Below are 12,310 nucleotides of genomic sequence, written 5' to 3'. Positions count from 1 at the left end.
ATACGATGGCGGATACTATTCTACAGTGAAGGTGCGAAAACTCGCAACATCGCCGCATCACGTACTGGTACACACCAGTACAGTTTACGCTACACTACATCCAAGTCGGAGCGACTGAGTTTCCACTGTAGATCTACACACTGATACCAGTTGCCAGTGTAGTCTCACACAGATGAGGATGGAGTCGATAGTGACTACAGTCCACTGCCTGGCCAGGCCAGCGCTGCTCTGGAAACCCAGTGAGTCCGACATACGGGTCAAAAGGTCGTATCGCTTCCGGTGTATAAAAAACTTGATTTTCTCTCTCTCCAAGTGTTGTATGATCTGAAAGAAGAATGTCAGTGCGCAAGTGGTGGGGGATTGTATTATCTGCATTTTGACATACATATCATATAATGGGATCCATATATGGTCGCGCGGTGCAAACCTCTAACTAAAGACCACCTGCCACTAAAGACCACTTTTCCGGGCACCAAGGGGTGGTCGTTAGTTACAGGTTTTACTGTACATTGCATTGTTTAAGGATACGCTGCACCGTTGACCGTCCTTGCGGTACCCAATATGCAATACGAAGTAACATCAGTGTATGACTCGCACCGCCATGCATTAGCCGTTTGTGACATTCTTCAATTAGCAAAGTTGTGATTATTCCGTATTTGGGTATTAGGACTGGGAATTTAGACCGTAGCGGTATAATTATTTGCATTTTCCAACCCTTCTTTGCACCGCATTATTTCGTTTTCATCCATAAACAGGCCGAGTTTGTTGGCTAGATCATTTCGCTTTCCTTTCTGAATTAACTTGAGCGTGTCTGGAAATTCCGTACGTTGCAAATGTCGTAGCCAAACCATTGTCGCATTCTTGAGCTCTTTTGATATAAGAAACCCATTACATTTATTACCACGCATACGTTCTATAGCTCTCAAAACATATGCTGAGACACGTATCAGTTTTCCCCAAGACGAATACCTTTCCAAATTCATTATCATTGGGTACTCCGTAGGACCCTCCGCCACCAGTAAGGTGTTGGCAGACTTCTCCAACTCCACGGTGTTCGCAGGAATCACCAACACCGATGGCCAACCTTGCTCATTGTTAATCCACTGGGGCCCGTGCCACCAGTTCTTGTTATTTTTCAGTGTGTCCACAGTGGCCCCGCGAGAAGGAGTGTCTGCAGGGTTTTCAGCTTTGTCCACATACCGGTACTCAACCGACGACAGAGACCGGATTTCATTCAAGCGTCGGTCCACAAATGTACCGTGTTTTTCAGGTTTCTTGATCCAATGTAACACACATTGCGAATCAGACCACAGCACCAGTCTGGGTTGTTCCGAGAAATTCAATTGTGAGAGTACAAATCGTAACGACCGAATACCGATCAAGGCCGCCATTAATTCTAGTCTTGGTATTGTTAATTCCTTGATGGGGGCTAGGCGGGTTTTACTGAACACAAGATGACAAGAGTCATAACCTGACTGCTCGTCGACAACCGCAAGGTACACACACGCTGCATATGCTGTGTGAGAGGCATCACAAAAACAGTGAAGTGTGTATGTGACTGCTCCGGTGTGTGCGACTGTCATCCGTCTCAGAATTAGAATTTTGTGGGTCTGCTTTAGATCACCTGTGACTTCGTTCCATTTATTTAGAATTTCTGTTGGGAGGATGTCGTCCCAGTCGCATTTCAATTTCCACAGGTTTTGAATCAGGATTTTTGGTTGCAACAGTATTGGAGATAGCAGGCCCATTGGGTCAAAGAACTTTGAGACGACCTGCAACATTTGGCGTTTGGTCCGAACGATCACGTGCTCAACGTCATGACCGACCAACGAAATCTGATCGGTGGGTGTACACCACTGAATACCAAGTACTGTCATGACCGTTTCAGAAACTTTGTCAACTTCTGGAATGTGAGAGAGGAAGTCGGAATGGTTCGAAGCCCATTCACGAAGGTTCATGGACGCCTGAGTAAATACTTGCTTTGTTTGATCATAAATTCGTTTGGCTTCATCTATTGTATTGGCTCCAACAATAACATTATCGACATATGTGTTGCCGAGAATCATCTTCGCAATCTCATTGTCTGTTCATTTTAAGTGCGTGTTGATAGTGGCACTCAGCAGGAATGGGCTGGAGATTACCCCGAACGGTATCCTGCAAAACCGATATGTGACAAGATTGTACTTGGTGCAAGGCCCATTCAAGTCATCCCACCACAGGAACCGCGTTGTGTCTCGGTCTGCCTCTGCGAGGCCAACTTGCAGAAAGGCTTTCTCGATATCGCTAACACTAGCAATATCATGCATTCGGAATCGAAGTAGCAGACCAGCTAAGTCTGGAAGAAAGACCGGCCCTCTGAGCAGAAATTCTTTGAGGCTTTTTTGCTCCTTGCTGGATTTGGCGGAGGCATCGTACACGATGCGGACTTTCGTTGTGGTTTTACCCGGTTTGATTACACAGTGATGTGGCAAGTAATGTGCCCGTTGCGCAGTCCCGTCTGGACCGGCATTGGAGACCCGTTCGATTATGCCCATCTTTTCCTGATTTCTGATTGTTTCATCGTATTTGATTTTTGAACTGTGGCTTGCCTGCCATTTGTTTCATGAGAGACTGCAGGCGACCGAAAGCCAGAGCGAAATTGCGTGGTGGTTCCGTAGCGTCTGGCTTCCGTGGCCACTTGACCTCATACCGCCCATTTTTGAAGTCGACGCTGTTGTCGAAAATCTCCATTGCTTGCTCATCTTGAGATTTATCCTCCAGGGGATCTTCAATGCCAATTGATTCGGTTTTCCAGAAATTTTCGATGGCAAATTCTGGCATTCTCGTTTCGGGTAACCGTATGCCCGAAACCAACATTACGGGCGCTTCATGATCTTGGCTTTCCATCAGGATTCTTCCCGAGGGGATAAAACCAATTTTAGAGTCTAGGAGCATAAGCCGTCGTCGAGGCGAATGTGCTCATTGCCCATTACGTCAAAGTAGTAGTCATTGCCGACCAGTAAATCAATGGTTACATCTTCTGCATGCTGACTGAGCGAGTCCGCCAAATGTACACGATTTAGCATTGGGTATTTCTCAGGGTCGATCGGGTATTTTCTGACCGGACAGGAGATGATTTGCACAACATTGACCGTGAGGGTTTGTGAGGACCCATCCAAAAACTGTACTTGAATTTCAACCACATTGAGCTGTTGCGATTTGCGCTTACTGTCACCAAACCCCGCCAGGGACAACGTTTCCCGACCTGTGGATTTCAGATTGAGTTCTTTTACCATTTTCTTGGTAATGAAAGAACGACTGCACCCTGTGTCGAACATTAATCTTGCATTCTGTGATTCGTTGCCATGGCGATTCGCAATCACTGTCGTACCACACTGCATTATTACATGTTCTCCTGCGGAGAGCATAGCACTGCTGGCAGGAATAAATTCCTCTGCATTAACACTAAGTGCTGCCGTTGTGTTTTGCCCTGGGCTCTTTGCTCTGTCTGATTGTCTTGATGGGTTGTCCGTCGTGTTCGAAAACAGTGTGGGACAAATGCTGCGATGGTGTGTTTTTCTCTTGCAATGGAAGCAAGCCCATGGGTCTTTGCATTGGCGGGCACTGTGACCATCCTGCAAGCAGATAAAACATCTGCTACCGATTTCCGTTTTTCTTTCGTGAAGACCATTAAACTTTTTGCAAGTATCCGAGAAATGGGGACCCTTACAGTACCAACATTTTGGGTTTCCTTTTGCGTGGGCAAAGTGTTTCTCCAGATGCCCGGAACGCACTGGATGGCGAGACTGGCGGTCTGAAGCATTCTGCTGATTCTGATTTGGCATCGAGTTTTGTTGTTTGTGGTTCCACCCTTTCTCGTGCCCGGATGTATTGACCTAGAGCCTTTCGTAGTTCTGCAACTGTCCATTCCCCCGTTTTGGTATGGAGAGTTCGAGTTGCAGCATGGTACTCTCAGGCAGCTTCCGTTTGATTAGAGACACAAATATGTCTTGGTTTACATCCTGAGCAATTGCCGTCAGGCTACGCATGTGTGATTCGATGCCGTCATACAACTTGCGCAAAGATTGTGTTTGATGGGTTGCACCGGGTAAGTCAACTACTGCCACGTAATGCGCGTCAACTTGTGATTGCTTATCGCCAAAATGGTCATCCAATATTGTAAGTGCCACTGCATAGTTGGCATCGCTCACCTCAAGCCCAGATATGGCACTCAGGGCTTTGTCTTTAACCGTTTCCTTCAGGTAAGTTAGCTTTTGAACATTTGACAACACCTTGTTTTCATGAATGGTGGACTGGAAGGTGTCCCAGAATTCTTTGAATTTTACTGGATCACCCCCGTATTTTTTCAGTTGTAATTTTGGTAGCTCCACGGTTTTTAGGGCAGAGGCATACTGACCGCCCTTGACACACTTACTTAGCAATTCCTGCGTTGATTTTTGGGTTTCCGTGTGGCTGGCAAGCAACTTTGTAATTTCTGCGATGGCTGGGGTGTCCACCGGCAGACTGTGGGCCGCTTCCACAGGTTCTTGCTTGATTGCTGCCGGTTGACCAGCCTCTACCATTTGCTGTTCTTTCATGTCCACCATCATGGACTTCATTTGTGCCAAACGTTTGCAGTACCTTGACTCTTCCATTAACCAATTTTCGTGTTCTTTTAAGGCCATTTTTTGTTTTTTTGCCGTCTTTGTCGACGGGATTCCATTTATACACCGCGATCCCATACCGTTCCACAAGGCTACTCAATTTGTCCACGTATTCTTTAAATTCAGTTAGGAATACTCGCAGCTTACGGTATGTTGGTGTCGACTCTGCTTTAGCGTGCGACTCGCTGTCGCTGTCATTACCGTCGTCATTGATAGCGTGGGCACTTGCCAGCCAAGCGTCGCACTGCCGTGTTTCGTCTTCGAACGCACCGATGTGCACAGCAAGCGCCCTACCAAGGGCCTTCACCGATGCCACAGCAGGTGTCATGATGGCAGGCTGCAGGGTCTATGGTCGGTGCTGGCAAGGCAGCCAATTCGAAAGGTCTAGGACTCCTTCGGGGAAGGACAGGCAGACATTGTTATAACGATACTTTAGGTGCCCGTGACCCCTTTGTTGTTTCGATTTAGTGGTGTGTGCAAAGGTTACTGAGGGGAGCCATGTGTTGGCTGAGAGGGTATGGAGGAGAAGAGGAGAGATTGTTGCATTATTGAACAGGCGAATGGTACCGTTCACAACTTCATTACTTCTTTCTTATAACTCACGTACGGGATTTTTCTACAACATGTGTTTCAAACAGGGATAACATGTGGAAATCCTGGTCAACCTGCCAATGGTCAAGCTAGAAATACAGGATTTGACTTTAATAAGACTGTAAGATACACTTGTATCACAGGTTATGTGATGAAGAACATACCAAGTGGTGTACTCACAGTGACATGTACAGCAACTGGATCATGGTCTCAACCCAAACCTACATGTCTACGTAAGTCTATTATCAAGAGTACAAAACCAAGGGTATACAACTCGATGCCCCCCAGCCCACAGCGGAATTTTTATGACTTCAGTGTTTCGCAGCCATTAGGCTCAATGATGCCATCATGCATCGCAAGATGAAAGGACAAAGAATTTGTACATCGCAGCTATGGTAGTCAAAGGAGAACAAAGGAGCGCAGATCCATGTGACCTGAACCCAATGACCTCTAATTTGATCTTTTCTTTGATTGCAGCCCGCCAATGTCCCATTCCAGTAACACCAACATCTGGACAGTATTATGTAGAACGGCTAGGACAGCGTCTCTGGATAGGTCCTTTTCAATATGCTGACACTGTTAGATGGGTGTGTGATACAGGATTCACAGGGAATACCGATGCTCTATGTCAGGCAGATAGTACATGGAGCAAGAACACACCAACCTGCACACGTACGTATATAAATACTTTTCTATGTAGTGGAAGTAGGTGTGCAATATGAAACTCAGATGTTTAGTCAATAATGAATTGTGAAAGGAAAGGAACATATGGATACGAGTTAAGTATCTGTCCACCACTGTAACTACAATCGTGGCCAAGGAAATCTGACCTGCGAGTCAAAAGTAGTGCCGCGTTTCCACTTCAATGACATCATGCATGTTCCCAAAACTGATCCGAGGGCCACAGCGGCCGCATGAGCCTTGGCGCTGCTTTCGGCACATGGGTTGGATGTCTTTGGCCATGACTGTAGATATTATATACAGTCAGAAAGAACAACAACTACTAGTAGGCACAAAGCTGACAGAGTACTGAGACATTTGACCACCTGACACCTTCCTCCGACACATCTCCAAAGCGCAAGCCAACAGACTTGAAGGAAAGCGCAACGAAAATGACTACAAGCTAAAAGTCCCAAGCTAACAAAGAATGTTGATTGTTACTGGACGGTGACGAGACCAGTAAGATACTTGACAAAGCGGTCTAACTACAAATCGAAGCAGCAAAGCAGCACACCACCCAACTTGGGGCGGCTCAGAAATATCAAAGATAAGTACAGAAGGGGGAGCTTTGTGAAAACGAATTGCACAAAACCGCGTTGGTCTCCCCTTATCATAAAACCTTCTGAGTTGGAAGGCTGTTGAGTGTTGGTTAGCGCTTCGGAGATGCATATCTAGGAGCTAGGTGTCAGGTCGCCGAATGTCTCAGTACTCTGTCAGTTTTGTACCTAGTTGTTGCACTTTCTGACTGTATATATTATCTAGTTACAGTGGTGGACAGTTACTCTTAACCCATATCCATATGTTCCTTTTCTTTTTCTACTTTAAGTAGCAGCAATATTAACTAAATTATGTTTTAATTTGTCAAGTTGCCTTTAGCCTCGTTCTTCACTGCTAAGAGAGAAAAGAAAACATGATCATGATGATGTATCATAGCCCTTTTTTGATTCCTGGTGGTGGCAGACATTATTTTCTTCAGACGTTTTCCTTTGTAAAACTCTATCAAACTTTAAAATATAGACATATTATTGGTTGACTCTATTGGTACATGGTCTACAGGTAAAAGCTGTCCTGACCCTAGTGCACCTATCAATGGTAACTACACAGTGACTGGGTTGAAGTACGAGGATTCAGTTACGTACACTTGCAGACTTGGCTATGACATGCAAAATCATCCAAATCGTTCTCTTACTGGAGTGTGTATGGCCAATAGGATGTGGTCCAGTACCCAACCCACATGTGAACGTAAGTACAGTACTCCATTATTATCTCGGCAAACTCCAACTATCCAGGTGCTCAATTATCCTGATGGTCTGTGCAAGTGTGGGTTGTATAGGGTGAAATACAAACTATGCAAATCACTGAGTATGTGCAGAGGGTCAAAGGTTTTTGTTTTAATGTACTAAGAGTATAATAAGTATTGCCTCAAGAACACAAAAATCTCCCTCTTCATTTCCACGGTATTTGTTTGCTCTTGATGAAAATATGACATTGCCTATGTATATTGGTCTATGGCATGGCTCATGTTATGGCTGCCAGCATGACTTTATAATTTTGACAAACACATGAATCATTTTGGGACTATGAAAACCGGTGACAACCTCTGCTGAGTCTCTCACTGGCTGAATGTGTATGCCATGTAGAGTCTCTCACTGGCTGAATGTGTATGCCATGTAGAGTCTCTCACTGGCTGAATGTGTATGCCATGTAGAGTCTCTCACTGGCTGAATGTGTATGCCATGTAGAGTCTCTCACTGGCTGAATGTGTATGCCATGTAGAGTCTCTCACTGGCTGAATGTGTATGCCTCTACCTATTGTCATATACAGGAAAACCCTCCTACTGTGAAAGCTATTCTCCCATCCAGAATGGCAACATTAGTTGTTCTGGCCGGCGAATCCATGACATCTGTCAGTATCAATGTAATTATGGATATGTAAAGGAGCGCACTTCTTCCATTCGTTGCATACCGAACACCGAGGTCAATGGTAGATGGTCGGAACGAGGATCATGCAGCCGTAAGTACCCTGTGCATTCTTGAGATAAAGCATTGATGAAATGAAAAGTGAGTTGAGACAAAGAGCACTAAACATGTTGGCCGGGTGATGGGGATTTCCCATATTTCAGGCTTTCACGCGTGTATAGGTGAGTAGTGCAGATAATATAGATCCTCCAAGTCAATCATTGCACGCTGTACACTGGTTTCTGCAAGCACATATGATTGGGATTCACAGATGTCGAAACATGAATGCATTTGCTTTGAAGTACTATCACACTACTATCACACTCATTTCTTTAATCTAGATGTAATGCATTTAATCCTATAGGAAGGAAAGAATTATACCAATAGTATCCATGGTCAGGGCATTGCTTGTCGTATTTCTCATCATTAAAGAACTAGGCTTGTAGCCCCAGGTCCATTTGGAGTGGTTCCCGGCTATGTAGTGCCTGCATGCCTGGTACCAGCCCACATTGCACCAAACTTGGCAGAGTCACTTGGTTCCTGAGAAAGTCACGGGTCAGTCTACCTACACCCCTGCAACCTATCCTATTGGATCGGACTGTGACCACTTATGCTCGCTCGTATGTCACTTGTTCTGCTTGCTCCAGGCTTCTTCCTCCACCTTTGCTTGTTTTATCTGTTCAGTATTTCTTCTGAGTCTCTCTCCTCTTTGCCGTGTCCAATCATAGCAGTATGGGTTGTAGAGACAGAAGCTATTGTAGCAGTATGGGTTGTAGAGACAGAAGCTATTGTAGCAGTATGGGTTGTAGAGACAGAACCTATCGTAGCAGTATGGGTTGTAGAGACAGAAGCTATCGTAGCAGTATGGGTTGTAGAGACAGAAGCTATTGTAGCAGTGTGGGTTGTAGAGACAGAAGCTATCGTAGCAGTATGGGTTGTAGAGACAGAAGCTATCGTAGCAGTATGGGTTGTAGAGACAGAAGCTATCGTAGCAGTATGGGTTGAAGAGACAGAAGCTATCGTAGCAGTATGGGTTGTAGAGACAGAAGCTATCGTAGCAGTATGGGTTGTAGAGACAGAAGCTATTGTAGCAGTATGGGTTGTAGAGACAGAAGCTATCGTAGCAGTATGGGTTGTAGAGACAGAAGCTATTGTAGCAGTATGGGTTGTAGAGACAGAAGCTATCGTAGCAGTATGGGTTGTAGAGACAGAAGCTATCGTAGCAGTATGGGTTGTAGAGACAGAAGCTATCGTAGCAGTATGGGTTGTAGAGACAGAAGCTATCGTAGCAGTATGGGTTGTAGAGACAGAAGCTATCGTAGCAGTATGGGTTGTAGAGACAGAAGCTATCGTAGCAGTATGGGTTGTAGAGACAGAAGCTATCGTAGCAGTATGGGTTGTAGAGACAGAAGCTATCGTAGCAGTATGGGTTGTAGAGACAGAAGCTATTGTAGCAGTATGGGTTGTAGAGACAGAAGCTTTCGTAGCAGTATGGGTTGTAGAGACAGAAGCTATCGTAGCAGTATGGGTTGTAGAGACAGAAGCTATTGTAGCAGTATGGGTTGTAGAGACAGAAGCTATTGTAGCAGTATGGGTTGTAGAGACAGAAGCTATTGTAGCAGTATGGGTTGCAGAGACAGAAGCTATCGTAGCAGTACGGGTTGTAGAGACAGAAGCTATTGTAGCAGTATGGGTTGTAGAGACAGAAGCTATTGTAGCAGTATGGGTTGTAGAGACAGAAGCTATCGTAGCAGTATGGGTTGTAGAGACAGAAGCTATGGTAGCAGTATGGGTTGTAGAGACAGAAGCTATCGTAGCAGTATGGGTTGTAGAGACAGAAGCTATCGTAGCAGTATGGGTTGTAGAGACAGAAGCTATCGTAGCAGTATGGGTTGTAGAGACAGAAGCTATCGTAGCAGTATGGGTTGTAGAGACAGAAGCTATCGTAGCAGTATGGGTTGTAGAGACAGAAGCTATCGTAGCAGTATGGGTTGTAGAGACAGAAGCTATCGTAGCAGTATGGGTTGTAGAGACAGAAGCTATTGTAGCAGTATGGGTTGTAGAGACAGAAGCTATCGTAGCAGTATGGGTTGTAGAGACAGAAGCTATTGTAGCAGTATGGGTTGTAGAGACAGAAGCTATCGTAGCAGTATGGGTTGTAGAGACAGAAGCTATTGTAGCAGTGTGGGTTGTAGAGACAGAAGCTATTGTAGCAGTATGGGTTGTAGAGACAGAAGCTATCGTAGCAGTATGGGTTGTAGAGACAGAAGCTATTGTAGCAGTATGGGTTGTAGAGACAGAAGCTATTGTAGCAGTATGGGTTGTAGAGACAGAAGCTATCGTAGCAGTATGGGTTGTAGAGACAGAAGCTATTGTAGCAGTATGGGTTGTAGAGACAGAAGCTATCGTAGCAGTATGGGTTGTAGAGACAGAAGCTATCGTAGCAGTATGGGTTGTAGAGACAGAAGCTATCGTAGCAGTATGGGTTGTAGAGACAGAAGCTATCGTAGCAGTATGGGTTGTAGAGACAGAAGCTATCGTAGCAGTATGGGTTGTAGAGACAGAAGCTATCGTAGCAGTATGGGTTGTAGAGACAGAAGCTATCGTAGCAGTATGGGTTGTAGAGACAGAAGCTATCGTAGCAGTATGGGTTGTAGAGACAGAAGCTATCGTAGCAGTATGGGTTGTAGAGACAGAAGCTATCGTAGCAGTATGGGTGGTAGAGACAGAAGCTATTGTAGCAGTATGGGTTGTAGAGACAGAAGCTATCGTAGCAGTATGGGTTGTAGAGACAGAAGCTATTGTAGCAGTATGGGTTGTAGAGACAGAAGCTATCGTAGCAGTATGGGTTGTAGAGACAGAAGCTATTGTAGCAGTGTGGGTTGTAGAGACAGAAGCTATTGTAGCAGTATGGGTTGTAGAGACAGAAGCTATCGTAGCAGTATGGGTTGTAGAGACAGAAGCTATTGTAGCAGTATGGGTTGTAGAGACAGAAGCTATTGTAGCAGTATGGGTTGTAGAGACAGAAGCTATCGTAGCAGTATGGGTTGTAGAGACAGAAGCTATTGTAGCAGTATGGGTTGTAGAGACAGAAGCTATCGTAGCAGTATGGGTTGTAGAGACAGAAGCTATCGTAGCAGTATGGGTTGTAGAGACAGAAGCTATCGTAGCAGTATGGGTTGTAGAGACAGAAGCTATCGTAGCAGTATGGGTTGTAGAGACAGAAGCTATCGTAGCAGTATGGGTTGTAGAGACAGAAGCTATCGTAGCAGTATGGGTTGTAGAGACAGAAGCTATTGTAGCAGTATGGGTTGTAGAGACAGAAGCTATCGTAGCAGTATGGGTTGTAGAGACAGAAGCTATCGTAGCAGTATGGGTTGTAGAGACAGAAGCTATCGTAGCAGTATGGGTGGTAGAGACAGAAGCTATTGTAGCAGTATGGGTTGTAGAGACAGAAGCTATCGTAGCAGTATGGGTTGCAGAGACAGAAGCTATCGTAGCAGTATGGGTTGCAGAGACAGAAGCTATTGCATACCCTATGCATGTGCTTTGTTCAGTATGGTGCCGTGGTTGAGGTATGGTGCCGTGGTTGAGGTATGGTGCCGTGGTTGAGGTATGGTGCCGTGGTTGAGGTATGGTGCCGTGGTTGAGCTCTAAAGCGTGACATTCAAGGAGAGGCTCTCAATCGGTCAGTGTCCCGACTAGGTTCTTCAAGACGGTAGCATGCGTTATAGTCTGTCCAACCTTGCCACGTTTCAAAGCAGGACACCCTTATATAATGTATACAAAGGCAATTGTCTCCCATGTAAATGTACACAAATGTGTTGGTCCAAAGTAGGACGGTTGGACAGCCTGGTGTTATGCGATTTGTGTGGGTTGGCAAAAGTGCAGTGTGGCGTGATGGGTGAATACGCCCAAGTCTGCTCTCAAACTTATTTCAAAAGAATACATGTGCCACTATTCTACGTGCCTTGATTCAGCAATCAACCACTACTGTGAGATTACGCAGATCCATGCACCACTCTATGGTCGCATAGAAGCAAACTCCACCCAGCTGAATGACATGGCATACTTCCAATGTGTGGACGGGTATGATATGAATGTCACGGCCGAGCCTGTGAAATGCATAGTGTTGAATCAAACCCATGGTCAATGGTCAGACTACACCACTCCAGAGTGCTTTCGTAAGTCATTATCCAATGAATGTCCACTTCGTCTTGTTTAAAGTCCATTCTTATGTCTTTCTTCAATATTCGGAAGCACCGCTGCAGCCAATAAATCACGTTTTTAAAGTTTCACCACCACCACCGCAGCCGCCGCCGCCACCACCACCACAGCCGTACACTGCAATTTCAGTTGTAATGCTCTCCAATGTTTTTCCCTTGGAAGTTCATCAG

The 12,310-nt window shown here is 45.3% G+C and overlaps 1 protein-coding gene across 2 annotated transcripts in view; it reads left to right on the top strand.

The window, feature by feature from the left end:
* The window catches only part of LOC135808878 (receptor-type tyrosine-protein phosphatase delta-like), a 71,464-nt gene that overhangs the window by 24,798 nt on the left and 34,356 nt on the right, over positions 1-12,310 (top strand). The window contains exons 2-6 of one of the 2 annotated variants that reach the window (XM_065322120.1): positions 5,282-5,467; positions 5,712-5,906; positions 7,011-7,196; positions 7,780-7,968; positions 11,894-12,097. In XM_065322120.1, the coding sequence (XP_065178192.1) occupies positions 5,386-5,467; positions 5,712-5,906; positions 7,011-7,196; positions 7,780-7,968; positions 11,894-12,097 (856 nt within the window). In that variant the 5' untranslated portion in view covers positions 5,282-5,385. The remainder of the gene's footprint in view (positions 1-5,281; positions 5,468-5,711; positions 5,907-7,010; positions 7,197-7,779; positions 7,969-11,893; positions 12,098-12,310) is intronic. The other variant, XM_065322121.1, reaches the window with a different exon arrangement.

This window comes from Sycon ciliatum, chromosome 2 (assembly GCF_964019385.1).
Source record: "Sycon ciliatum chromosome 2, ocSycCili1.1, whole genome shotgun sequence".
Classification (NCBI taxonomy): Eukaryota; Metazoa; Porifera; class Calcarea; order Leucosolenida; family Sycettidae; genus Sycon; species Sycon ciliatum.
This window is presented reverse-complemented; position numbering and strand designations above follow the sequence as displayed.